Raw genomic sequence first — 26,746 nt, forward strand, 5'->3', positions numbered from 1 at the left:
CCATCACGTCTGTTTTGTCTTTCCTTCCTCATGTGTGTCGACCCTGAAGCATACAAACATGACCACAAGTACACAAGTGTACCCCTCAGAGACACAATGACCAGCAGGCACATGCTTCATTTTAGTTTCAGACTAAGGACATGATCCTTTCCAACAGAGGTGATAATCACGTCAGTCAGTACAGAGTTGTTGAGTTAACAAACAGACGTCTACCTTAATCCCTGTGACCCACCAATAATTTCTGACTGCGAGGTGGGCGTTGTCTCAAGGCCAGATATTAGGGTAGTTAGAGAAAGAAAAGACGTCTCACTACGTCTTTTTTTCAAAGCACCAACGATGCTCCTGAAAAAAAAATAGTGTGTAAACTAATAACAAACTGACTCCTGTCAGAGACAGGAAGCGTCATTTTCAATAAAACCTGCTACACAAGGAAGGGAGCGGCCATCTTTCCTTTCTTTATTTAAACCAGAATATTTAGTGGAGTGATTGTTCTTCTTAACAGAGGATCTTTGGTTCACAAACGTGACATATAAAAGCCAACTACCATACAAATACCATTATGATTTCTCACTCTTCACATTGATTCATGTCCTGTAGGTGTCATTTTCTAGTTTTCATTGGACTTGGACTGTTTTGGACTGTTTTTTCATTCTAATTATTTCTTTCTCAGAGGTGCAACAATGTCTGATGAGTAAGTTCTGTCATCACACAGGTTAAAAGTTCATTTTTTATCAGTATTTATTGGCCTATGAAGCATTTTTGTCTCGGAATAATAACATAGTCTCTTGTTTGCTTGTGTATCTTGTGTTTCTCTGGTCCAACAAACTCCACGTGGCCATCACAGTGATGTAAGTTAAAGAATGCATGTCTTTCTATCCTGATTTCTGTTTTCTAACCTTAATAATAGTGTAAAACAGTAAGTGTTTTATCTTTAATGTACTTTAAACTCCTTGTCTTTATTCCTTTCTTCTCAGTACACGCCACCCCCCATTGCCCCCAAGACAGAGGCAAAGGTCGTGAAGGTTGTACTTATTTTAACTGACAATGTGTTTATGCATAATAGTTTCACTTTGCTAACCTGTCAAGTAGTTTATGGGTTTGCATGTTTAATGACTGAGCAGATGAAGAAAACAATATCACAGATAAAATGGGTAATATCACGATAAGATTGGATGCAAAGATTAAAACGCACGTTTAGTTGTATATTATCATATTAACTATAATACATTATGTTGATGCTGACTTTTATAGCTAAATACAGGCATTAAATGTTACTGTGTAGTGTGATGCTAAGATCAACAGTAAGCCAAAGTCACATGTAAATGAGCAGCTACCTCAAAAAGAGGGGTAGGGATTTTGCAATTTATATGTCAAAAGCTTTGTTTAAATTTTATTATTATAGCTAAAAGATCAAGTGTAATATGTCTTTCTTTTTCCCTCCAGCCTAAATCCAAGATTTCAGCCTCCCGCAAGCTATCATTGAAGGTAAACTATGTGTTAACTTATTACCCTACAAACTGTGCCTATCTATTATAGAGGACATATAATACTCATTTACAGGTCCATACTTGTGTTTTTGGTTTCTACTACGTGTCTGGGACTTCAGCATCTGCGCCCTCGGCATCTCTGCACCATCATTGCAGCCGGGGAATGACTGTACTGGCACTGTACTGGCACTTTCTACCTCTATATAGTACAGTTGGGATATCACCATATGGAAGTCCTGAAGTCTCGTTTAAAGGCACATTTTGAATATGCGATGCGTGCATTTCTCTGTGGATTAAGCGTTTTGATTAACACCTCAACCTCCTTTATATTTAAAAAAATACATGAAAATCTGAGTTTTCACAACATGGGAACTTTAATATGAGAGACCACTTTTGCATTAACTGTGACAACTAAAAAGAAGATCATGAATCAAAATTTCACACACTTGTTGACTTTGGCTCATCAAGATCCTCTTGCTGGCTCGTGCAACAGAGGAGCTAGAGGCAGAGAAGGCTGCAAGGGAGGAAGAGAAGGTCCGTCACCTGGGAGAGAAACTTCCACCGCTGCAGTTCATGGGTTTAAACGTGGATGATCTGCAGGTGAGAGGGGTTATGGCCCTAAGACTAACCATACAAGATTGATAATGTAAAAACAATAATCATTGAGTTGTTCGTGTGGATATTTGTTTGCTTTTGTTCTGTAGAAAATCTGTAGGGAGATGCATGAAAAGATTGATACGGTGGATGAGGAGAGGTACGACTTTGAGGCTAAAGTCATCAAGAACAACAGAGATGTATGTCATGCACTATGACCCACCAGATTTACATGAAAAGCATTGAAATTGAAGTACATCAAGTATACAAAAAGTCACCGGCTAAGTTTTCGACCATCTCCAGATCAACGAATTGAATCTCAAGATTCAGGACCTTGGAGGGAAGTTTAAGAAGCCAGCCCTGAGGAAGGTAAGAGTGTCAGCAGATGAGATGCTGAAAGCTCTGTTTGGATCCAAAAACAAGGGCTCCATGGACCTGAGGGCAAACCTCAAGTCTGTAAAGAAAGAGGACCACAAACAAGAGAAGGTACAGCTACTCAAACAGACATAGAGACATCCAAAATCTTTAAAGAGAAAAACAACCTAATGGTCTGTATGCGTGTTTTGATACCCTAGGAGCTGAATCTGGAGGTGGGTGACTGGCGTAAGAACGTGGAGGCCATGTCTGGCATGGAGGGCAGGAAGAAGATGTTTGATGCATGATGTTAGCGAGTAAGAACCAAATGAAAACGAGTAAAATTGATAAAAATGAATATATAATGTAACAAAAAAATGCTGCCTCTGTCTTGGCAGCCGTGTAGTCACACACATTTCAATAGTTTTTATTCTGTTCTAAGTAAACCGTTTGTAAAATATTGTTGAGAAAAAACAGTATATTATGCCCGATAATGCTTTTGTGTAAATGAACACAATAAATTTGTACATTTTCCCTCTTTTGTTTTCACTTACACATTTTCACAATAGATTTGAAAGAAATGTGTAAAAGTAGCCTCTTCTCTAGTACTGCAGCACAGAATATTTCTACAGCCTTTATGCTTTTAAATATTGTAAAGAATCATTCAGGTCAATATTTAATGTCATTTGTTAATTGCAACACACTTGAGATTGTCCTTGACACAGTTATGAAAAGGGCATTGTAGCTGTTTTCCTATACAGTGTCTCCGCTAAGCTATGCCAAGGTATGAGATATTTTATGTCAGAGCCTGGATATACTTAGCTTTCCGCTTGACTGGAATGAATTCCTCTCCGATAATAAACAATAAACACCGTCTCACTGTCTCAGAGTAGCTGTCCTTGAACTGACATCAGAGTGTGTCAGTAAGATGGAGGTTGAATGATGGAGGGGTGACGTGATGAAGTCAGCAGCCTCCAAGGAATTTATGAGTGCTTGTGAGCATCTGTGAAAATACAGTTTGTAGCTTTGTGGACGCCAGTGTACAATCAGACTGTTATTTCTACTGTGTGAAGCATTTTCATTACCAATGTAAAAGTTTAAAATGGCCCTCATGCACCACAGCTGTACAGTCTCTCCTCAGACTTGTGTTTCTCTTAAATAGTCTTGTTGAGCTAGCGATAATGTAGGGGTCCATTCTACTGGCATCGGGTTGTGTGTGTGTGCTTTTCTGACACTACTTGAATGAAAGACAACCCTCTCTAGCTCTGAGCCAAAGTGTCAAATTACAATACCATCTAACATCTGTTTTGAAAAAGTGCTATATATTTATTGATATACAGTATATGCATTTATTAAATGTTATTAACATTTTAAGCCACAAGTCTGATACTGTTCCTGGTCATTAGCCTGGTTACTGCACCATTAGCTGTGAATGCTACAGTTGAAAAGATGAATAAAAAGCTACAAACCCCTGAAAAATGAGTAGTCAAAATACAAGCTATTCTTTGCACACGACCGGTACTTTGATAACTTTTGTTTCTGCATGGTACTGTATTGACGCCAAAATGATCAATCAAATAAAGGCAGAATATGAAAATTCCCCAAATGTAAAGTTTCAACCCAACAACTGGGATACAACAAACAATACATAGAAGAGACCAAGAAGGCATTTCAACAGTATGATGTATCTGAAAAGCTTTTTTCACAAATAATAACTTTTCATGAGCTAAAGTAGGTTTTGTTTTGCCATTTTATGTCTTTAGGCATACTGTTAAAGCCAGCTGAAAAAAACAAAATAAAAAAATCACACTTTGTCATGGAATAGAAGGCGAGAGAAATTTATTCTTCAGATTTGTCAACAAAGTGTAAAATGGAAAATAAAACTGTCCCTGAGAGAAGAGACTCAAACAGAACGGTTCAATAAGGCAGATGTTAACTCCCAGCACAAAGAGAGGGATGAGGTATATCTAAAAAACAACAAAGAAAGACATGAAGGAGTAGTATAGAGGAGAGCATCAAACATGCTCGCCAAACCACAAACCACATTTCAAAAGCTTCAACGCTTTGATACATGTAAAAAAACAAAACATCACACAGTTCTTGGCAGTGGTTCAAACCAAAACCACCAGCAAAGTCTGGCATCGGGGCAGAATGTGTTGTGTTTTAACTGCCTGTTAAACATGACTGTTCAACATGTATCAAATTTCAAAAGACGAAGAAAGGCACAAGTTTGTTAAAACGGAATGTGAACAATCGGGAAAATGCTGCCATTAGTCTTGTCTTAAATAACAATAAAACAATATGATAAATACACAAGGTCATTTTCCACCCACTACATTTCCTATTATTTATTGTGTTGATGTGACAATATTCCCTACTGTTAGAATGGGAAGCTTCATAGACTGAGCCAAAAACAACAACATGCGTTTTGATAGCTATCAAAACAATAATTCTTTGAAAAACAAATATTAAATTCAACAGGTAGCTCAATAAAAGAATACGACCTGGCTGCACATACATAAATTACAGCACAACTATGGCCCTTAATGCTATATTTACACAGGCATCCTTTTCAATGCCCTTCTTTTTATTACTTTACTTTTCTGCACAGGAAAAAGTTAAAGTTATTCTACTCAACGTTCAACTATTATCTTTGGTAAGTGGCAGTGTAGGGAGAATAGGCATACATTCTCACAATAATGCATTGTTTCAAGTATTTGATTATTCATATACCAAAACTATCTGTGATGCATTGAGCAACACAAAACACTAACATACCTGCCTAAATATAATTGTCTCTTCTTATCTGACAAAATTAAGTGATAAAAACATGAAAATCACTGAAAAAATAACATGTTTTTCTAGTTTAAGGCTTTTTCTGACTCTGTAAAAACAGCAATATGTGGCCCCGGCACCTGAATAACATTCACAACAGAAGGCCCATTTAATATTTAAACAGAACAAATAGGGTAGGGCGCTCAACAGGTAAATGGAGGTATACCTTTTTGGAAATGCTATCGTCCGTTACTAGAAATAAAATTGAATTCAAATGAAAAAAATCCTACAAACATTGATAAAATAAATATAAAGTCTTTTATAATTTACAACATGACAAGTAAGGCTGTGTTTACCATATACGCAATCAAAACACATATTTCATATTGTCACAAACAAAACAAACATTTTATTTTCTCCAGTTGGGACTCATGTGCAAGACGTGATCTTTATGATATAGTACACCTGGATGAATACATCCTTTGAAGCGTGTCATTTGATTTACGCTTTGTCTTTAGATCAAGTCAGTTACTTGCAGCCGGTAGTGCAGATCATCACGGTCTCAGTCAGCGGCATGGTCCACAGCTGTATCTTCATTTGTTATATCACACTCAGTGGTGCTCATCGACCGGTACCGTCGCAGTAGTCAACAGTACATCCAGTGAAATAAACTCTGAGCCGTTCAGTAGTATCGTCTCATCACTGCTGCCACTCTTAAGTTGAAATGAATGACAACAGTACCCAATCCTATGTCACCCTCTCTGTCGGTCAGCAGGTATTACGGTTATGTTGCAGGAATCAGGCTACAGCCTTAAAGTGCTCTGGATGCCGCGGTTGTAACCTCGGCAACCGTGGTCATGGTGCAGCAGGCCAGGTGACGAGGTCAACTTTGGCGAGGCGACACCCGCCGGTTCCACATGCCACGTTTGGAGTGATAGTGGTGGAAGAAGTTCCTCAAGTAGATCCTCTCCACTTCCAGTCCTGCCTGGAGAATCCTGGAGCAGTGAGCAGAGGAGGACATGTTTACATTTTTATTTTGTTGTGGACACAAACTTTCTAAGCCCGAATGTCGATATTAAGTGAAACAATAATCCTACTCTCAATCAGAACAGGCACACAGTGAACTGTGTCGCTGTGCAGATAAATGCGGAACCGAAAGGGCAGCCAGAAATGGCGAGATTATAACAACAATCTGACATCCAACAGGATGTCAGACAAAGAGGCTGTTTAACTCTCACTGCCGCACAACCCTGCAGCGATTCACCGGAGTAGCCAGAAGCGACGTGAATGCAGCCTGAGGCGACCACTTTGGAATCCACTACTTTACAGAAATAAAAAAACAATATATAATATATATAATCTGTCTGTAATGTTCAACGCAACCTTCAATTCATATTAACAGTTTTTTTGTTATGTCTTCATCTGCTACAGTCAGTGTTTACCCACTCTTCTCTTATAAAGTTAAATGAGAACAAAAGTTGCAAATAGAGGAAATAGACTGAAGAAAACGTTTTAAAATGTTTAGAAAGCGAGGAACAAACCTGTCGAGGAGCTCCCAGTCTTCCCCTCCCCAGCGGTCTGTGAATTCCCTGGTGTTCATTCCTCCCAGTGCATCCAGATCTGACTTATAGATCCCCAGCAGGCCAAAGCCATTGACCTCCCAGTAACCTGCAACACAGATGGTATGGCCACATTGTCATTCAGATCTACATGTAATGTTGCTTACATCAAGACTTGCAAAAATGTTTTTTTTTATTTTAGTGGCTTACTGCAACCATTGCTTTTTTAAAAATTTCATATCATCATCATCATCATCATCATCATTATCACCATATCAAATCTACGGAAGCTCTGTGAGGTACAATGAGAAAAAACTAATTCCGGTGATGGATTTTCTAAGTCGTATTTAAATTTTCTCTCTCCTATGTTTATGACTTGAGAACAGAGAACGGGCAACAGGCGTATTACAACAAAAAACATCTAACATAAATGATTCTGCATAAACGTTATGAACAATCAATAAAAATAATTCTGATAAATATGACTCAAGTGGTAAAGTTTAAGAGCAACGAGAAGGAAGTTACAACCTTCAAAAGGAACTGTGGTCACATGAAAAGAAAATTAAAGATGGCGTATGTGGGTCTACCTCTGGCATCTAATGGTGTAGCCCCGCAGTCCAGTCTCAGGACTATTGGAGCAAAGGCCATGTATCCCTCAACACAGTGCTTCCTGATGGTATCGATGATGGAGGGAGGGAAGTGGATGTGCAGGTCACAAAGAAACACAATGCTGTGGTCATCCTGAGGGAGAATGAGGAGGGAAATATATAAAAGAGAAGAATTATTGCCTTCTATTGACACATCGATGACTTCAGCTTTATTGCAGAGTGATGCAATACTCACAGTTATAAGGTCGATGCCTGCTTGCAGACCAGCAGAGCGCTCAAAGTTTCCGCTCAGCTTCACATACTGGTACCTGATAAATTTCACAGGCACAATTATAGTGCACACGTAAAAGCAGATATCTCGCACACACGCACACACACGCACACGCGCACACGCGCACACGCACGCGCACACGCACACACACCGCACACGCATGCACGCACGCGCGCACACACACACACACACGCACACACATGCACACACACGCACACACACACACGCAGGCACACACACCTGGGGAGTGAGGATTTCTGTAGTGCCTTCCTCACGTCCATGTCAGTGCTGTTGTAGTCAGTGATGATGAGATTGAAGTTGATATCTCTGGTTTCTCTGAAGAGTTGTTCCATGTCTGCAATCAGCTGCTGCACCCAGCGAGCCTGATTCTTCACTGGAAATAGTACAGACACATGGCCAGTTATTTTTAGGTAATGCATAAACAGACAAAAAGAGGGAAAACATCGAGAAGAAAAATATTTACAGAGTAAAACTATCACATCTTGACATTACGTTTATTCATTAGACAAAATTTGGAAACATTGCTGCGCTCCATTTATCTTCCCTTTGTGAGCATCAAGTCATTGAGGCGCAATGCATCCTTAAAAAATGGAGGATTGGAATTTTAATCAGTATTTCAATGTTAACTTCACTGACTCTTAAACTCCTGTGAAAGGGAATTTTTCATAAAGACTATTATTTTAACATCAGTGTCAGATTTGCATTAATATTGTTTTACACTGAACACAACAGTCCTTTCACTTGATGCTATAACCAGGGTGCAAACCAGTAGGCTTTCCTTTCTGACATTTCACTTTAAAGATTTTGTCTCATGAGGACTTTCCTTATTCTTGCTTCCTTATTCAGAGACTGACTGCTGTGGATCCCTACCAATTTTTTTAGTCAAAAGTCTTTATACATCTTTGAATGTGACAATCATACTACATAATACAACAAAAAAGGTATAATGTAGGCCTTTCCTTCGAGTAATAAAATATTGACAAGGATTCTGTGGTCGGGACATGCCTTTTAATGTCGGTATTACATCTTCTACAGGAGATCTAGTCTAAGAAGTAAATGCTGACATATTGAGGTATTTTTTTTATTATCGGTAATATCTGAATTTTAACACCTGAGAACCTTGATTTTTTTTTGTGAATAGCAAAAGTTGAAACAGCACAGGACAAAGAAACCAAAGGAGCCGTTTAATGTAATGGCTGTGGTGAGCATGGTTAAAAGTGGACGTACCCGGTACAATGAAGTGCACGGTGGCAACAGGATTCCAGCGGAAGCCCACCGGGTTACACAGCACCAGCTGAGGTTTCGGTCGCTGGAAGCTGAAGTCCTTGCTGCGCTGCCTGCTGTGGCGAATCAGAGTGTAGATGTAGGACGACAGACGCAGCAGCTGGCTGTTCTCATCTTTCAGCTCCAGCTCCACAAGGTAGCGGCTGCCCTGGACCCCGTCCATGCGTTTTACCACATTAACCACACGCACCAACGTGAAACGTCTGCAAGGACAGAGAGAATTATAAAAAACATGGTGAAATGTGCTTCAGATTTATAAATTAAATTACAGTTGATTTACCTGACCTGTCAGATGGTGAAATGTGAACGTGATTCTCGCATGATCTCGTGTTATTGCAAGAATCAAAAACATAAAAACATGATCCTATCTGCTCCACAAAACTATGTTTATTTTATAAGACTTTGCCCTGATCTTTGTGTCTTTTACTGAAATACTGGATTACCAATAAATCTGTAATTTTTAACCATTTTAGATATCTTGTTACGGAAAAACTCATTAAAATGAGGCTGATTTCTGCCATAAATGCATCTCATGGTTCAAGTAACACACAGTCACAGGTGCATATACAAATACAGTACTTACCCATGGTGCTTTTCGTTAAGTTGGTCCATGAAAGCCCTAACGATGGGCAGAGCTTCGCTGGAGTGGAGAAGCAGGTTGCCTGAGACGTTGCAGCGCAGGTCGATCCAGTCTGATCGCTGCGCTTGAAGGTCCAGGTGGCTGACCTGGAAGGTTTGGCTCCAGTTGACCTCAGCGTCGAACACCGGCGCAGGGGTAAGGTCCTCGTCATCTGCACCTTCAAAGTCTCCCCCTGGTCCCCACAGAGAGTCTCTCTCACCCTCCCTGGCAGCTCTCGGACCCACAGCCCTGTTATGAACCATGTCTTCCTCCCCTGCTTGGTCCACCACTTCTTTCATATCCGACAGCTTTTTGTCCGTTTTGTCTTTAGCAATCATCTTTGCTCTGTGGATGCTATTTTCTAGATCCTGTAGGGACATTTTCATCTCTATCTCTTTATCCCTAAGGCGTTTTTTGGTGTCTGCATCCCTCTGATTTAGCCTTACAACAGGGAGGTCCATGTCTCTCTTGGGGGGAGTAAAAGGCTTTGTGGTGGCTGGCTGGAGCTTCATTTCAGACCTCCGTTTCCTGGCCACTGTGGGTTTTTCAGGCAGCGGAGGATCCTTCTCTGAGGGTTGAAGTTTTGAGTCTTTGAGTCTCTGGATTTTGGTATGGTTCATTTTGCTGGACCTCTGGATAGGTGGCTGTTTAGGATTGAGCTGCTCTGACGGGACTGCTGGTCCTTCCTTTGCTTTAAGCTGCTCTCTGTTCACTGGTCTTACAGCGTTCTCTACTGATTTGGGCTTTTGTCTCTTAACTGGTCTTGATTTTCTTTTCGGTTTTATCTGTTCTGCTTTTTCAACCCGGCCCTCCATCTTTAACCCTGTCCTGTTCTGTTGCAGGGCTGGGTAAAGTCTTGCTGCTTGTGTTGACTGCAGAGGCTTAGCTGGTTTCTGTGACTCAGGCTGTGGGACGCTGTCTTTCCCTTGCCTCCTCTGCAACTTGTCTTTCTGTAGTCTTGTGTCCGAGGCGTTCTCCCGCGTGTCGTTACTTTTGTGCGCGACATAGGAGAAGAGTTTGCGCCTGCGTCTCTGAGTATAATCATCAAAATCATCACCATAGTCTGGAAAAAGGGCATTATCCACCTGGTCCGGCCTGGCTTCCTTTTCTCTTTGATAGGCCTCACTGTCAAACTCATCCTCCTCATGTAGCACAGATTTCCTCCTCTGGAAACCAAAATCTAACAGAAAAGGAGAGTGTTATCTGTAAGCTGGCAATAAACAAAACATTTTTTTTCTTTCTTTAAGTAAAGAAAAGTACAAAGTACCTCGTCCTGCGTTTGCTACTTCCTGCATATCAGGACGGTCTAGTCTCATATATCTAGAGAAACCAAACCTATAGGAAAGAGAAACACACAGTAATGCAAATATTTAAAAGAACTTAATTAGCCTGAGGTAACGTTAAGATCACAAATTAGTTCTCAGATGGGACTCTCACTCTACAGTATCTCAAAAATAAAACACAACATTTTCATCTTCCACTGTGAAAAGATTCTCAGTTGATTGAGGGGTACAGCACCCTCTGTTGGTGATGCTGTAAACCTTCTTCTAGCTGTACTCGGTCCTACCCTTTTTTATACAGTTTATGGTCCTACTGTATGCCTTTTCATTAAGTAATGAACACCTCAATAATCGTACTACTGTATGTATGGATCTATAATTTATTTGTCATGTTTATCCCTGGTGTCTTACATCTTCATGTAGTAGGGGCTTTCGGGGTAGAAGCAGCTGTTCTCTGTCTCCATGTGTGTAAGTCGGGTGTAGTCATTGGGGTAGATGTAGGACATGTGGACCTGGGGAGATGAAATGAAATGGCATGCAGTTAAAGCTACGAGAGCTGGCTGCTGAGTAATTATGTCTTGTTAAATAATGGTTGTCCGACCCCCGTCCACAGGGATCAAATACTGTAGGTATGTGCAGAGTTTACTTTTTTTGTTATTATTAAATCTATATTTTTGTAACCTTTCTGTATTTAGATAATTGTTAATTAATCGTTAATTAATCTTTATTAATCGTCAATTATTTTATTTTATTTCCTGATGACTCTAATGCATGTGGGAAAAAAAGTGAAAATTAGTCTTAATTGCATAGGTGGAATGTATGTCAAATATATCTGCTCAAAAAATATTTGGGAAAACAAAAAGAAGTGTAAAGAGTCACACATCAGTGGGTCCTCGGTATATCCTCTAACTTGTAAGGAGTCCGTGGCCGAAAAAAACCCTGAGATTTGTTTAGTACATACAAAAATCCCAATTGTAAACACAGAATTTGTGCAGGACTATTTCTTGGGGCAGGGCAGCGACATCCTGGAGTCTTGCTGTCACTAGAAGGTTGCTAGGCAACCAGCAGAGACTTCAGGAAGTCAGCACAAAGCAACGAATAATGAGATTGAGGTTGTAGAATCTACAGGGTTTTTTTTCTCTTTAGTGCGGCACGGCTTGATTCCCTTCAAACTGGTCTTCAGAGGGCATTATGTACACTGGCATAATTTAGACTATTTAAACAGGAAACACTGCTCAGCACAACAGGAACACATTAAAAACATCAAATATGAGAGGGTCATGCAAGATTGGAAATAACTTCCTGTATCACTCTGGAGCAGCATTAACTATCCCAACACTGTATTCAGGACATTTATGTGTATGAATGATGAGCTCTGAAGAAAAATGTGGACTGGAGCTCGACCAGTAGAAATGAAAGTGAACTAAACAAACTATATAAATACATACAAACTGCAGTCCTTGGTAGCGGAGGAGAGGAAAGTCTTTGATTGTGTAGCTGGGTTTGTACGAGCAGTCAGGAAGGACACCTTGTAGGAACTTGGTGTTTATAAAAGGCACTGCAAACAAACACAACACACAGATTCTAAATTAGATTGTTTTGTGCATTTAGGAGGAAAAGTACTTTATGCAACTGATGGTAGGAAATGGAGGATGAGGTGATTTATCTGCTGTGCGGCAAAGAAATAGGGCAACAGAGAGACGTCTCTCACCTCGATAGAGAGCGTCTCGCGGGTCTTCCCTCAGTATGTCTGCTTCGGCTTTCTGCTGTTTTGTGGGGGTGTGCTGGTGGCTTGCAGCCGTCTGTGGTATGTGGGCTACGTCACTCATTAACAAGGCAGACTCATCTGTAGGACGAAGCCACAGAACATTAGAATATGACTGTAGTTATTGTGCAGCAAAACTGCTGACTTAATATGCAGGTTTGAGCCCCGTTGCAGATGAATAAAGACAAACTGTATTTTTGACACTGTGTGATGGACATTCACCCTGAGCTCTAGACTAATAAGGATTCACTGAGTGCAGATTTTTTAAGCAGCAGGAATGATGTGTGGGGTTTTATTGTACTTACTAACATAGAGGGAGATGTGATGGGATTCAATAGCCATGAACCTTAAGCCTTGGTCCAGGAGCTGCCACTGTGTGAAAACCAACAAAAAGGACTGCATGTCTCTTCCACTTTATTACTCACATTTAGAGCTGCAACTGTTAATCGATTAGTTGTCAACTATTAAATTATTCACCAACTAAATTGACAATCAATTCATTGTTTTGAGTCGTTTTTTTAAAGAGAAAATGTTCAAATTCTCTGATTTTAGCTTCTTAAATGTGAATAGTTTTAACCCTAACCCTCTATAACGATTAACTGAACATCTTTGGGCTGTGGACAACACAAGACTTTTGAGAATCACTTTGGGCTTAAAAAAATGGATTGATATGTCACACCATTTTCCGACATTTTCTGGACCAAACAACTAATCGCTTAATCAAGAAAATGATTGACAGATCATTTGCACCTGAAAATGTGCTGACATGAGTTAGAACCAATAAAATGAGACAAAGACATAAGGAGGACATTTTCTATGTCCCCTCCTTAGTCCAACTACTTACTGCCACCTCCACGTGGTCCGTCCCTCTGTCATTCTGCTTGTGGATGACTTCAAAAAAGTACCTCCTCTGAGCAGATAGCCTGTCGGGCAGTAAAAGGATTCAGCATAACATTAGTCACATCAGTCACAACGTTAAGTGTTTCTCAAAATAAATACAATCATGTGGCTTTAAGTGCAGGATCCCGGTTGGCCCCCCTTCCATTTTGTCTCCATTAAAGTTTTTTGGTTGAGATTTTCCTTTTTAGAATAGAGGGTCTAGTAGAAAGCTGTACAGATTGTGAAGCCCCTTGAGGAAACCTTGGAATTTGCGATATTTGGCTATGACAGTAAAATTGGCTTGACTACATAAAGGCTGCAGAAACTCCCACGGTCAGATAAAAATCTATTTGTCAATCTCTTTTCTGTGTGGCCTCTTGAGGCTGATCAAGCAGATATTAAATATTTAAATAGGTTCTTTCTGGGGTTGGTCCTCCTTGAGAATCTTAAAACAGACATTTTGAAAAATAAACGAATACACTCTTGTGGATTTAATGTAGGTCTTAATATTCAAACACAGTTTTAAATCCAAATGATCAGAATCAGTACAAACAGTGTACATAAACTTACATAATTGCTGATATTTACATTTTCTCTCGTTGGTGTCTGATCTACATTAGCCTACAATATTTCCTGTCCAGTGACAGTCAGCCACACCGACACAGCGTGAGAAAACTTTCCAGCATGTTAGCAACATTTCTGTGAAACAGCTAGGAGTCTAGTTTTTTTCAAGCAAACTAGACGACATGAGTCATGTTGAGCCTTCTTCATCAACAACTCTAGGTTGGTTTCCCAGAAGAGCAGATACATTCTTACATAGAAATGCTCATGCTTGGGTTCTCAAATAAGATGTGCTTATCTTTAGGCAGTGGTTTGATGTGATTACTCCTGCAATTTAGTTTTGCACTTTTACAAAAAGGTAGTGGACTGAAAAGAGAAGAACTGGCAATACTGATGCAGCAGAGGCTGCAATATCCTGACATCTAGTTGCAAAAATGAAAACAGTTCAAACGGTTATTTGTACTGAGAAATTATGGTTGGAAATGCTGTGTGGTTTTACATGTGCCATTCTCAAGGGTTTGAATAAGAAGGATGATAATATACAAAGGTAACGTCTCAGATATCAGTGTACCGATCAGAATTTCAACAGTAGTCTATTGTTAATGTTGCCTGAGGCAGATGCCACTTTTGGTTAAATCTGATCACACCACACCCATACAATCTTGATGTAAAAATACTTAAGCTTTTAAAACAAGTGTTCATGAGTTCTGCGTTAAGGCAAAGAGAGCCTCTGAACTGGGTCAATGACGGCTCTATACAACAATACTGTACGTTCATCTACTCACACTGTTGACGTTAGTGGTTGGTCTGAAAATCTAGTCTTGTGCAAACTCACCAAACTGGTTTGGATGTCTGACTGGCATACTTCTCAAATTCTCCCGGGGCTGTCCACTCTGTGCCAGTCTAGAAAAAGAAAGGCCACATGCAAACACATTTTATAGACAGTATGAAGTATGAGGAAATGACCCTCTGCCCCTTGTGAAGATGACAGACATGCGTACCTTTCCAACCCACGCCAATAAGTGTAAGTTCAGAGGAGAGTCATCTGTGCTGAGCCACAATTCAGAGTTGTCATCAGAGCTCAAAGCAAACACAAACTCTCCTGACAGACAAAGAGAAAAAAACGAGATAAAGAGGCCGATTGAGGAAGAGATAAAGGGAGATGCATTACATGCAGGTACTAACAAACAGGAACTAGATCAGAAAAGGATATGTTGTACCGTCAGTATATGGATGTAGAAAACCAAAAATCCTGAGCCCATAGTTGGTCCACTGAGGAGAGACGGCAAGCTTCTGCACTGTAGTCCTGGACTGAAAGAGTGAGAGAATCAGCCATGATGTTTACTCAAAGTGAGACTACATCTTGAACCCAGGGACATGAGGATCTAGCACGTGCATGTAGAATGCACCTCAGAGTGAAAACAACAGTGTGTGTGTGTGTGTGTGTGTGTGTGTGTGTGTGTGTGTGTGTGTGTGTGTGTGTGTGTGTGTGTGTGTGTGTGTGTGTGTGTGTGTGTGTGTGTGTGTGTGTGTGTGTGTGTGTGTGTGTGTGTGTGTAACTGTGCTTGTGTCAGAGTGTGTGCAGCGATGTCTTTGCACCATTAATGTCTGTACAAAATGTCATGGCAATACCATATGTACTGTATGTATGCAGCCTGTGAATGTTCTCATTTGTCCAGGTCATCGTTATCCCCAAAGCAATTTCAGTCAAAAGCAACTGGACTTGGTTATTTTTCTAGGAAGATGTTTCACCTCTCATATATATGTAGTTACTGAGAGATTTTAGAGTCAGAGTCAGAGTTATGTTGCTAGCCTGGCTAAAAGTGTAAATGATCAATTGAACAAAATGAATGGAAACTCAGAAGATAAAGGTTTGGCTCACATGAGGATATAGAGGATAGTGCAGGTTCTTGCGGAGGTCAGCTGAAGTACTGCCACACCAGTCCTCAAAGACATGCAGATTGGCCTGTCCCTTATGCTGCAGGAAGTAGAGAGAGAGTGAGGACGATGTTGAGGAACACATGGGTGTTTGTGCTGCAGTCAGTCAGCAGTGGGACAATTAACCATCTGGCCTCAGTAGTCCGCAAACTAAAACCAACAAATACAGACTTCCTTAGATACCACTTGACAATACAATGACAGGACTACTTGTTTCAACTGATTCCTCCTATCCACCCCACTTCCTGTGTACAGACAAGAGTTATTTAGAGATATGGTTCACCCAAATTATAAAACTTTATTACCTCTAGTGGTATCTAGCCATGCACACAGTTTTGGTTTTTATTTATTTGCCCATGCTTTAAATTATCCAGCTCCAAGATGTCTGGCTTCACCCAAATTTTAGTGGAGAAAATTGGTAGTGAAGAAAATTTCCTACTCATATTACATAAAAGAAATACAAATAATCTTCATAGAAACCCATTCTCAATGCTGTGTAGAAAAAAAACAAAATCCAGTTACGGTTAGTATAGGTGGTTAGGAAGCGAGTCTTTGCACATTTTTGCTTTTTTTGCTATATCACAGCATTTCCTTTTAACTATCTTCCTTGTTTTCTTTCTTCCTCTCCATCCTCGATTTCACTTATTTTAAACAGCTATCTCAGTCCCCTGCGTGGACGACTATAGCTACTAGCCTGCGACAACAGCGACAGGGCTTGCTCATCAATAATGCATGATGTGATTGACAGCACTAGTGTGCATCTTCTGGCTTTGAAGGATTTATAGTGGCAAAATATCACCTATTAATGTGATTTTATTTCCTTCAGGTTTTAAAATTTAGCTGTCGGCCGCCAGTTGGATGATCCTTTATAAGTTATATACATATATATGCTCAGGTAGAGGGGTGGATCAAAGGAATTACGTGACATTGCAAACAGCTCTAATCGCCTCAGTGACAGTCCAAAGGAAACACTGAAACACACGGAAGTAAATGAAGAAGCAGTCAAGTTTCAGCAGAGGCCCAGATGTCCTGTAAACATACACCTAATGCAACACCTGCCAAAGAGGCCATGTTATCTGATATGTGAGTGCTGATTTCAGCACATGGGGCAGAATGATGCAGGTAAGGGCCAAAGTCTTAGTATTAGCAGGCCAGTACTTCATCAAATTTCATTAGTGGTCAACCTAAAGGCTCTGTTGTCATCAGCATAGTTAGTTAAATCTCAGCGTGACCCAGGCTCTGGGGTTTGGCTGTAAAATAATAACTCAAAGCACTTCACAGGCTCAGTGCTGCTTGTAATGATTTAACAGGCCTCTTTTCCTCTGTTTTCATTTCTGTGATCAAAGGCCACTCGACTGGAAGTCTGAGAAGCTCGTTTGCTGTCAAGCTCAATCTTATTTTATTTCACCCATGGCTCTGCTTCACTTTTTTCTCTTTCCTTCCCTCGCCAATCAGCAGAGGGCAAAATCTGTGAAAGTTGTGCCATTTCATGGACTTCTAAACTGTTATTGTTGTATCCCAGAGTTACAGCTTCACAGTTGGGAGGAATTTCAACTAATAACTCACAACTAACTCTCTATCACTGCAAAACATCATGGCAAACATCAACCTTTGACATATTAACAATTTGTAAGACTGATAATTGTACATTTACTAAATAACACCACCTAACGGCATATCTTTATAAATGAATGTACAAATAATAAGGCCCAGGCATGCAAAGAAGGAATAAAAACATGATAAACAGTGAAACCACCAGAATCTTAAAGAAATGCTGCTATCCAGATTTTTGTTCATATCTCCCAGCCCTACCCTGGAATAACCAGTACATCAATTGAAAGATTTCCTTTTTATAGTTATTTTATGAGCATTGTCGGAGGGTGCCTGAGGCCTCAGATTGCCATTGCCAACGAATACTTCTGTAATTGTTGTGCACATGACTGATAAAGAACAGGCAGTTGGCAAATTGTTTATATTGTTCTGATGCAGCACTGTGACAGTTTGTAAAGCAGCAGGTCTGCCAATTCATTTTAGAGCATTAACAACATCCAATCAATGACTAAGAGGGCACCCACGCAAAACATGAACACTGGGACTATCACAATGCTAAAGCAAAGATAGCTCACGCTGGTCTGAAGAGCCAGACACAGCAACAGCTTCTCACAAACATGAAACATGAGGTGCAAGCAACTGGCCAACGCACAGCACTGCTTAATATAGTGGAAACATGATGAGAGCAAAGGGAGCTGCCGAAGCACACTCTGCTGCAGGAAACATACTGTACACAGTGGCAAATGCACTGAGGTGGGAGGGAATTGGGCACGCCTGGGCAGGTTATTCAGAGTTCGAAAGAGGTGAGACAAACACACGCACCCACACACACACACACACCTCTGGTTTCCAGGTTTGTGGAGTGAAGCTGGACCTCCAAGCTGCTATATCCTCCACAGAGTCTGGTTGATGGTCCCCTCTGACCTGGAAAAAACACGCTTATTAAAGCCTAAGCTTGGTTTCCTCCACCCTTCCCTGCACAAACACACACCCTAACATGACTGTATTTTCTATTACCACTTCTTTTTCCATTCACTGTCCTTACCCTTTCGTCAAACATGACTCTCCTCCAGCTGCTGCTGTCAGCGTCCGGATTCATACCTGTGGAAGTGGGTGAAAACAATCAGAGCAGTGCAGGAATGACAGGAAATATGCACAGACTGTGTACAGATAGGCAACACTGACAGTGTCACCGGGAAGTGTTAGTAGTTCTGATTTTGCATCAAACCAAATGTATTCAAATCCAGAAATAGCATGTCTATTTATCATAGTTGGTCGGTGGCATAGGAAAATCTGATAATGTACACAGCGAGGGCGTGGAGAGGAAGAAGCATATGTGCATGAATGAATGACAAACTCTTGTAATAGTTAAGCCGGATCTCATAAAGTGCTGCTAAAAAACATAGTTACATTAGTTAGTCAGATTTGAAAGTGCATTTATCTTGTTGATTCTCTCTTTTAACTAATTTGTTAGTTAAAAGATAAAAGATGTGATAGTAACGAGTGTTTTTTTAGTAATGTATCTCAGTCTTTCGCTATGTGTTCCTTGCACAGGTTGATATCTGGATGACGACACTCCGCAGCCCTACTTCAGATGGTACCAGATTTCCAGTTTAAATGCTTTTTTATCCATTTCTTGCGGGCTTGTGTTGCACAATGGAGCCCAGTGTCCCAATGGAGTCCCACCCACTCCCTGTTCCAATTCACTGAATGTAGCTCTCTGAATGTAACTCATCTTACTCACGGCCTTCAATGAGCTGCTCTGGCACTCAGGCGGAGCAGATGCAGAAATATTATTCCTTCATCATCTTTCAAATTATAGGGCAGCAGTGTGTATTTTAAAAGGAGGACCACAGTGTTTGGGTTTTTTATAAGCTTGTGGTGTCAGTGAGTGAATTGGGGTTACAGTGCTTTGGACTCGGAGTCTGTCATTATCACCAGGGTGGAGATCTCCAAACACACACCCTTGAGACATGTGGGCCAATTTTGGCAACACACGTAATTCTAGAGTAGTGGTTAAGAAAAGCAAGGGAGGGATAGTTTTTTCTTCATCTGTACCCAGTCTTCCTACTTTACACTCGTTCTGTTGCCTTGTTGTCACAATATTCACTACAGCACTTATAGTGGATTTCTCTAGTGCGTTTTTAAATATTTTATTCTACCATCACATTCAGTTATTTCAAAACGACTGTCAGAACTGTGTTTGGAGAAATCCAAGGATTCAAAGTTGAAATGTTTCTAGTTTATAGGAACAAAATTGTTGCAGGGCTTTGCAGGCTTTCAAATAGGGCACACAAATCAACAGACTGAAGATATATTACTGTGGCTATTCTATTAATGTGACTGTGTGGTCTCTGGAGTCTATTTTGACATATCTACTCTCCTGATGCAGCCAAATAGTTGTTTCTACTTGTTCTACGTTCTTCATTACTGTACTTAAGTACTTTCTTCATGTATCTGTACTTTACTTAGGTAGATTTAGTTGGATGACTTTTACTCCACTACATCTAAGAGCAAATATCTATACTTTCTACTATGGGTTGCGTTACAAAGTTACATTGCTGTTTTTTTTCCTAAATGAAACGTAACCAATAGCAGGAAAGGAATTGGAACCAATCAGAGCCGGCAGTCGCAGGTCGTGTCCCTTCTTCAACGAGCGGAGAGTGCCTTCACTCAACGGTGAACACACCGAAAGTGGATACAGGGGAGGCTACCACCGAAACTGAGGCTGAGCCAGACATTCATCACCCATGGTCTCAATTAAAAGAGATATTTGAGAGAACTGGGTCTAAAAAGGATTCAGGGAGATTCCGGTGCCTTCTTTGTGGCCCTCGAGAACACAAGATACTGGCTTTGGTGTTATTTTAAGCAAAATGCTGACTCTGCAGGTCACCACTGAAAGACACAGAATCATGAATCCGAGTCTGAACTGTCCACGGGTAAACAGAACATAAGCTTCCAAATAATTGATATGGGATTGTTTGTCATGATCTTGGTGTTATCATCTGCAGCATTCTTATTCAAATGACACAACCTGTACTATTTTTTTGTATTTACAAAATATACATACAGTGGTCACACTTACCTCAATATTAGAGACCATTGCATTAGGGAATACACAGACCAGTACCTTTACTTTTAATACTTTAAGTGTATTTTAAAGCAAGTAGGCTCCTTTCTTACCTTTACTTAAGTAGAAGGGTTAATGTGGAACTTCAACTTTTACTAAAGTACATTTTTGTCTGTGTAATGTCTTCCAACTGGACTTTATTTTGACTGCATCTTGCACGGTTTTGATGTTATCTCTGTGACAAAATCTGGCTGCAGACAGTAAGACATATAAACAAATATGAACTGGCAAAGTACTCAAAACCACCGTGCTACAATAGATCATTTTGTCATGGTGACATACGCACAAAGACTCACGAGGTAAAAACAACAGTGTAACTGTAAAGCAGGCTTGCAGTATACACAAAACAGCTCTAGAAGGTAATGGGGAAGTAAGAATATGAGCCAATACAGAGCCTGAACGAGCAGGCAGGCAGTCATGTAAGAAGTATTCTTCTCTGAATACGAAACTCTGCCATCAAGAAGAAGACGCTGTGTGCCAAAGTGCAAATCAAACAGCTTGAAGCTATTGTTTATTCCAGCCTCCATCAAGCTGCTGCAATAAATACACTTTAAATATAATAATAAAATAAATAATAAAAGCACTTTAGCACTTTTTTACGCTGCCATATTGTCAATGTCAGAGAGTAAAATGTCTTGTGTTTTAAGATGTTTTCATGAGTAGGGCTTTTTATTTTCATTGTGGATTAATCTGCCAATTTTGTTCTCAATTAATCGATAAATTGTTTGGTCTATAAAATGTCCTTGTTTTGTCAACTCAAGACCAAATATATTCAGTATAATATTAGATAAAACAGAGAAAAATCAGGAAATTTCCATATCTGAGAGGCTGAAAACTGCCATTCTGCCGTTTTTGCATGGAAATGATTAATCGATTATCAAAATAGTTGTTGGTTATTTTACTGTCAATCAACTAATCGATTAGTCGTAATCGTTCCAGCTCTATTTGAGAGGTTTTTGATGTGGAGCAACGGACTGTAGCACTGCCACTGTGCCAAAGACAAATTCAGCCTCAGGGAAAATAAAGCGTACTCTACTTTGCTCATAAGCATTAATAATAACTCATTTTATTTATGGGCGCCTTTCTGAACACTCAAGGCCACCTTACAAAAACAAACAATAATAACACTCACAGTCATAAAAGCAGAAATAGAATCAGACAATAAAACTATTTAATAATAATAGAAACAAAGAGATAAGGGCGATGTCATTCCCGTCTTATCAGAGCAAAATAAATTAAAGGGAGTAGGCATGTCTGAAAAGATGAGAGTCATTAGAGAGAGGCTGGTGTAAAGTACTCTTACTATTAATTCTATTAACTCAACAACAACTTTTCCTTCTCTGAAAAGGATTATTTAAAGATATGAGAGAAGAGTAGAGAGGATCACCATCCCCAAATAAAAACATCACCCGCCCACACAGGCAGCCATTTCTCCATTGGGACACTTATTAACCACAGCACTTCATACGTTATCTATGTTCTTAAGTGCCTGTGTGACCTGCATGTGGGAAAAACAACCTGACTCATATCAGCAGAGCCTGGCATAAGAGAACTCCTGTTCTAACCTGTGCCGACAATCTTTCAGTTTCTTCTCTACAGTTTGGAGGTGATGATATCCAGTGTTTCTGGACAAGAGGAAATCCTAACAATGAGCATTAGTAGCTAAAATAAATACTCTAGATACTCTGAGGGGCCCTATACTAAAAGTGTAAGATGCAACAGACAGATGTATTGACATTTTTTTCTTAATTCTCTTCATTTTATATTAAAAGCTTCACACAGGACAATTGTAGGATACTGGTGTGTGCACGAGGTACAGAGATAACGGGTTTAGACCAGCAGTGGCACTTATGAACAGTTTAAAGCTTAAAGCCAGTTTTTCTAAACATGATTGATGCCAATCTGTATCTGGACCTGATTGTTGGCTTAGGGAACTGGATCTCTGACTTTCCAGATTGAAACATTTCAAATGTAAATAGTTGGCGCTTAATGAAAAACCATTATTTAATCAGAGCTTGTGTGTAAAGGTGTCATTATACTTTGGGATGTCTTGAGAAAGATCTGTTGACTGGATCGCCATATGTAACACAGACAGCTGTTTCTTGTTTATGTGTGATGTTTTGGGGTGGTAAAGGTTTTAAAACTGCTGCTATATCAACAAAAAAAAAAACATCAAGGGTTATATTTGGATGGATATAAGGAGCGCTTCATTTTAATCTAAAAGTCCAGTAATTTTGCATTTTATACCGGCATTTTCAAAAAGCACAGTTTTGACAGAATAAAAGTATGAACAGGCGTAACAAGCGCTTAGGCGGTAAAGACTGGAACATAGCATTGGTCCATGCAATGTACTCTTAAAATGTCATGTAACAAGGGCATCTCTAGAAAGCAGGAGTTTATCACGCATGAGTGAAATATTGGGCACCTCTTCCTTGTATCAAGTTGCAGTCCTTTTAATCCCAATCTACATTACTTCAGTCTCAGAGCTTGTGACTGGTTATAATTTAACAAGAGAAACTTTTGTTACGTGTAATCGCTTAGAAGATTTTGTCCAACCAGCCCTATCCCTATATACTGCGTGTCATTAAATACTTAACAAATGCCGACTATAAGAGAATTTTCCCTTTTTTTATCAACAACTTTCGTGCAAAATGAACAGTTTCAAGTGAAAATCCAGCTTTACCCGGACAGTGTTAACACACAAATAGTGTGATGATGTAAAAAAAAAAAACGCAATCTTCGAATGTCCCTCAAAATATTTCACATCAGATTTTCAGAGAAATTGGAGTTAGTGTGCTTGTTGCATTCAATTTAGACAGTATAGTGTGTCATGATATCTCGACATATGATACGATTCCATTGGAAGACGGTTAATTATCAAAGTTAATTATTGTTTAGCCCTAGAATCACTTTTTTAGTACCATGTGTCCCGTAAAACTGTACTGTAACATTTTTTCAATCATATAATTTACAAAAAGGTTAATGACTCAAATGTGACATCCATCTAGCTTTCACACTTCAGATTAAAAAAAATGTCTGTAACAATGCTGACAGCATACCCGTATGTGTCAAATCCCACCTGCCATTATTCTTTTACACATTTAGATCTTTAAATTGCTCTTTCAGCTCTGTTTGAAGCCTAAATGGGATCGTTCCCTTGACAGAAGTCCCATTGTGTCGATGGGGCTACAACCCAGGAATGTACAGATAGGTGCACTCTGTAATGTCATAGGCATGTGTTTACATGTCAGGCTTTGTTCAAGTTGTGTGTTTCATATGTTGTTACATCTCTCTCGTGGGTACACACCAACCTGAATATTTGCACTGTTTTCATCTCCATCCATGATGCCAGGGGCGGTGACATCCTGGAGTTATACTTGGGTGTGAATGCAGTGCAACAGATGGTAAGCTGAGGTGTCACTAAGGTAAGGGGCAGGATGTTTGATTGCTCAGTGTGAAATGAGACTTCCTTCTAAGTGTAAACCTGCAATCCGACCTCCCCATCCCCCCCAACTCCCTCCTTTTCGAGCTCACACACACACACACACACACACACACACACATGCACACACACGCACACACACGCACACACATTGCTCCATCTCTTTAAACGACCTGTTGTCTCACCTGCTGTTGGCTCATGTTTCCTATGCAAATACATCCAGCACGATTCATGAAAAGTAAAGGTTGGTGCAAAATACATTCCCGTTAATGCTCACATGCAGACTTCGACAGAATATCGGCGGGACTTCATATTACATTGACAGTTATCTAAACATATTTAACTTTGTGGAATTTGACAAGCAGTGGGCGGAAAGCCTTATATTGCAAGCCACTTAAATTCATCCAATAAATAGCACTTTTGGGAATTTCAAGTAGTTAATTACAACTGAATGGTCCACGTCAAAATTGTCTTTGGCTACACAACACAGCATTAAACATATTCTGATTATTGCTGTGTCAGAGTGATGATTCAACTCTCTGGTCATTTATGCAGCTGCACTTTGTTGTATGGCAATTGGCTGCATTTAATGTTTATTGTAGGATGATTTTAATATTGGGGCTACTCCATATTTAGAAATTGAGTTAATTAAGAACATGTCAGAATCAGCTTGGAAAACAATGCAGTCATATCAACGTCACTATAAAAGTACAGCTTCAAAGATGAGCCAGGGAAATGAGTGGAAATAAAGTAAACTCAAGAAAAAGTGAACACCTCAACTAAGGAAGTTATTGTTACCCTATGCTGCATCGTTTCTTAGGATGTTGCACAATTGTTTTTACCTATAGCTGCTTTGCTGCAGTCTAATCATTCTGCAAGCTTCTTGCATGTTTGTTTTTTCACATGCTCACTTTCCATGTATCAGTTACAGGTTGTTTATTAGATCTAGGCGCAGTGTAAAGGATGCATTAGCGTATAACAAAGTTTAGAGGACAACACTTGTTGAGTAAGACCTGTCGTAACAGAGTGTGGAGTGGCAGCAGCAACAGACTTACTGGTATCACTGCTCCATGCTTTTGCAGCAACCATCTCATGGTAGACGGCCACAAGTCCGACCAACAGGATCGCCCCGAAAAGAAGATATTTGCCATTGCGCCTCAGTTTCTTCAAGGGGAGAAACACCGCGATCATCTTTGCTCTCGGACGAAAGCTCCTCCCGAGTTGGTCATCGGTGGGGTTAGCCGCTTTGTCATCAGGGGGGGAACCGACCCCACCGTCCGTCCGCCCGCCTGCCACCCAGCGCTACTGCTCCCAGTGGGTGCGCACTACCGGCGCCCTGGATATTCCAAGCACGCACGGCCCCTGGTGGCTCTCATCATCCCGCGAAAATTCCCACCATGACCTGCCGTGGTAGTCGATAACCTACACTGAGCACGCTCGGTCATCTAAAAGCCCTCAGGAGGACTTTCTGTTCTGCGGTCCCGACCTCTGCTCCTCTGCTCCTGCCAGTCCGGAGCACACAAAGCCCGCACACACAACGGAGTGAACAGTGTGAAATCTCATTTACTCCACTCAACTTCGTGAAGACGAAGCTGAACATGCCTGAAAAAAACAAAAGCGGAGCTAGCTGTGCCTTCAAAGTAAAAGCATGACAGTGGCGAAACCTATTTGTCGTGGTTAAATGTCTTCAGTTCAGTGTATATTACCAATAGTATGTTTCATTTGTATTTATAGCATAGTGCGGAGATATTCAACAGGGGGTCCTCAGAGTTACCGCAGGGGTCTGCCAATTCTTTTCCTTTTTTAAACATGTCTGAAAATACGAATGAACATGAATGCAACGTATTATTAGCACATTTACATTTGTGAATACACAAATTAATACATTTACACAACCTCGATGATAGGCTTACTGGCTTGTAGGCAAGTAATCCACTAACGTAGCCCTGCACAGATACTGAAAAAATGAGCTGAAAGATTCAGTGTGCCAAATGTATGTTTAACATTATCATATGATGTATAAATATATGAATATGTTTATAATGATCGTTGTAATATCTTAGTATTATATGCAACATAAAAAGCTGTGTGTATAGGCTTTAGGCCGTCCTAGCTTTTAGGCCCAATTACATATGCAACTTAGTTTACTACACTATTTCTAATAGGTGGTCCTTGTTTCGTCTCTCTTTCAGCTAAGTGGTATAACAACGCTGAAGACTCCTGATTTTAGTACATTGAGTTACACTTCAACATGTTTATCACTGGGTGGTTTATTTTGAAATACAGTACCGGAAACGCTTCTTGTGTGTAGTTGGTTTGACACCACTCGCTCTGAGATTGACGGGAGGAGCGAACATGGGCAGCACCCTTCACCCTTTACCTCGGGATTTACCTGTGACAGGTAGACTACTTTCTTTTGTGATTTTACCTTTTCGTATTTTGATATAGTGTTATTTTATTTATGTATTTGTTTTATTTTTCTGTTACAAGTGAGAGTGCCTTATTTAGTTCAGGTTACACTAATATCCTACTATCATGGCCTGCTGACCTATAACATAGTTGGAAAATACAGAGTCATTAAATATGATAAATACCGATAATTAGGCAATGGAATAATTGCAGCTCAAA

The 26,746-nt window shown here is 40.1% G+C and overlaps 2 protein-coding genes across 3 annotated transcripts; one reads left to right on the forward strand and one right to left on the reverse strand.

Moving 5' to 3' along the window:
* The first annotated feature begins 567 nt into the window (after positions 1-567).
* Positions 568-3,797, forward strand: tnni1c (troponin I, skeletal, slow c). 2 transcript variants are annotated; one of them, XM_083917133.1, is made up of 7 exons: positions 568-695; positions 975-1,022; positions 1,444-1,485; positions 1,956-2,087; positions 2,192-2,281; positions 2,385-2,567; positions 2,657-3,797. In XM_083917133.1, exons 4-7 carry the CDS (start codon positions 2,061-2,063, stop codon positions 2,741-2,743), a joined length of 387 nt encoding a protein of 128 aa, XP_083773259.1. In that variant the 5' UTR covers positions 568-695; positions 975-1,022; positions 1,444-1,485; positions 1,956-2,060; the 3' UTR covers positions 2,744-3,797. The 2 variants fall into 2 exon arrangements, with proteins under 2 accessions (XP_083773259.1, XP_083773260.1); XM_083917134.1 differs by having other exon boundaries at positions 975-1,013.
* A 460-nt stretch (positions 3,798-4,257) lies between these two features.
* Positions 4,258-25,628, reverse strand: b4galnt3b (beta-1,4-N-acetyl-galactosaminyl transferase 3b). Its single transcript, XM_083916544.1, has 20 exons — positions 25,174-25,628; positions 18,592-18,647; positions 18,387-18,470; positions 15,940-16,035; positions 15,278-15,368; positions 15,059-15,159; positions 14,893-14,960; positions 13,462-13,540; positions 12,923-12,989; positions 12,564-12,698; positions 12,301-12,410; positions 11,264-11,364; positions 10,840-10,907; positions 9,537-10,752; positions 8,897-9,156; positions 7,889-8,042; positions 7,613-7,685; positions 7,357-7,510; positions 6,752-6,878; positions 4,258-6,205 (listed from the first exon to the last, which is right to left on the reverse strand). The coding sequence occupies exons 1-20, from the start codon at positions 25,307-25,309 to the stop codon at positions 6,094-6,096; spliced, it is 3,288 nt and encodes a 1,095-aa protein (XP_083772670.1). The 5' UTR covers positions 25,310-25,628; the 3' UTR covers positions 4,258-6,093.
* Positions 25,629-26,746: the final 1,118 nt, after the last annotated feature.

Source organism: Echiichthys vipera (assembly GCF_963691815.1).
Source record: "Echiichthys vipera genome assembly, chromosome: 7".
NCBI lineage: Eukaryota > Metazoa > Chordata > Actinopteri > Perciformes > Trachinidae > Echiichthys > Echiichthys vipera.

Coding starts and splice junctions, on each gene's coding strand:
- b4galnt3b (XM_083916544.1), bottom strand. CDS start 25,309: ATGATCGCGGTGTTTCTCCCCTTGAAGAAACTGAGGCGCAATGGCAAA. Junction 14,961..15,058: donor TATTGGCGTGGGTTGGAAAG/GTACGCATGTCT, acceptor TTCTTTTTCTAG/ACTGGCACAGAGTGGACAGC. Junction 12,990..13,461: donor CGGACCACGTGGAGGTGGCA/GTAAGTAGTTGG, acceptor GTTTTCACACAG/TGGCAGCTCCTGGACCAAGG.
- tnni1c (XM_083917133.1), top strand. CDS start 2,061: ATGGGTTTAAACGTGGATGATCTGCAG. Junction 2,282..2,384: donor TCATCAAGAACAACAGAGAT/GTATGTCATGCA, acceptor GACCATCTCCAG/ATCAACGAATTGAATCTCAA. Junction 2,568..2,656: donor AGGACCACAAACAAGAGAAG/GTACAGCTACTC, acceptor TTGATACCCTAG/GAGCTGAATCTGGAGGTGGG.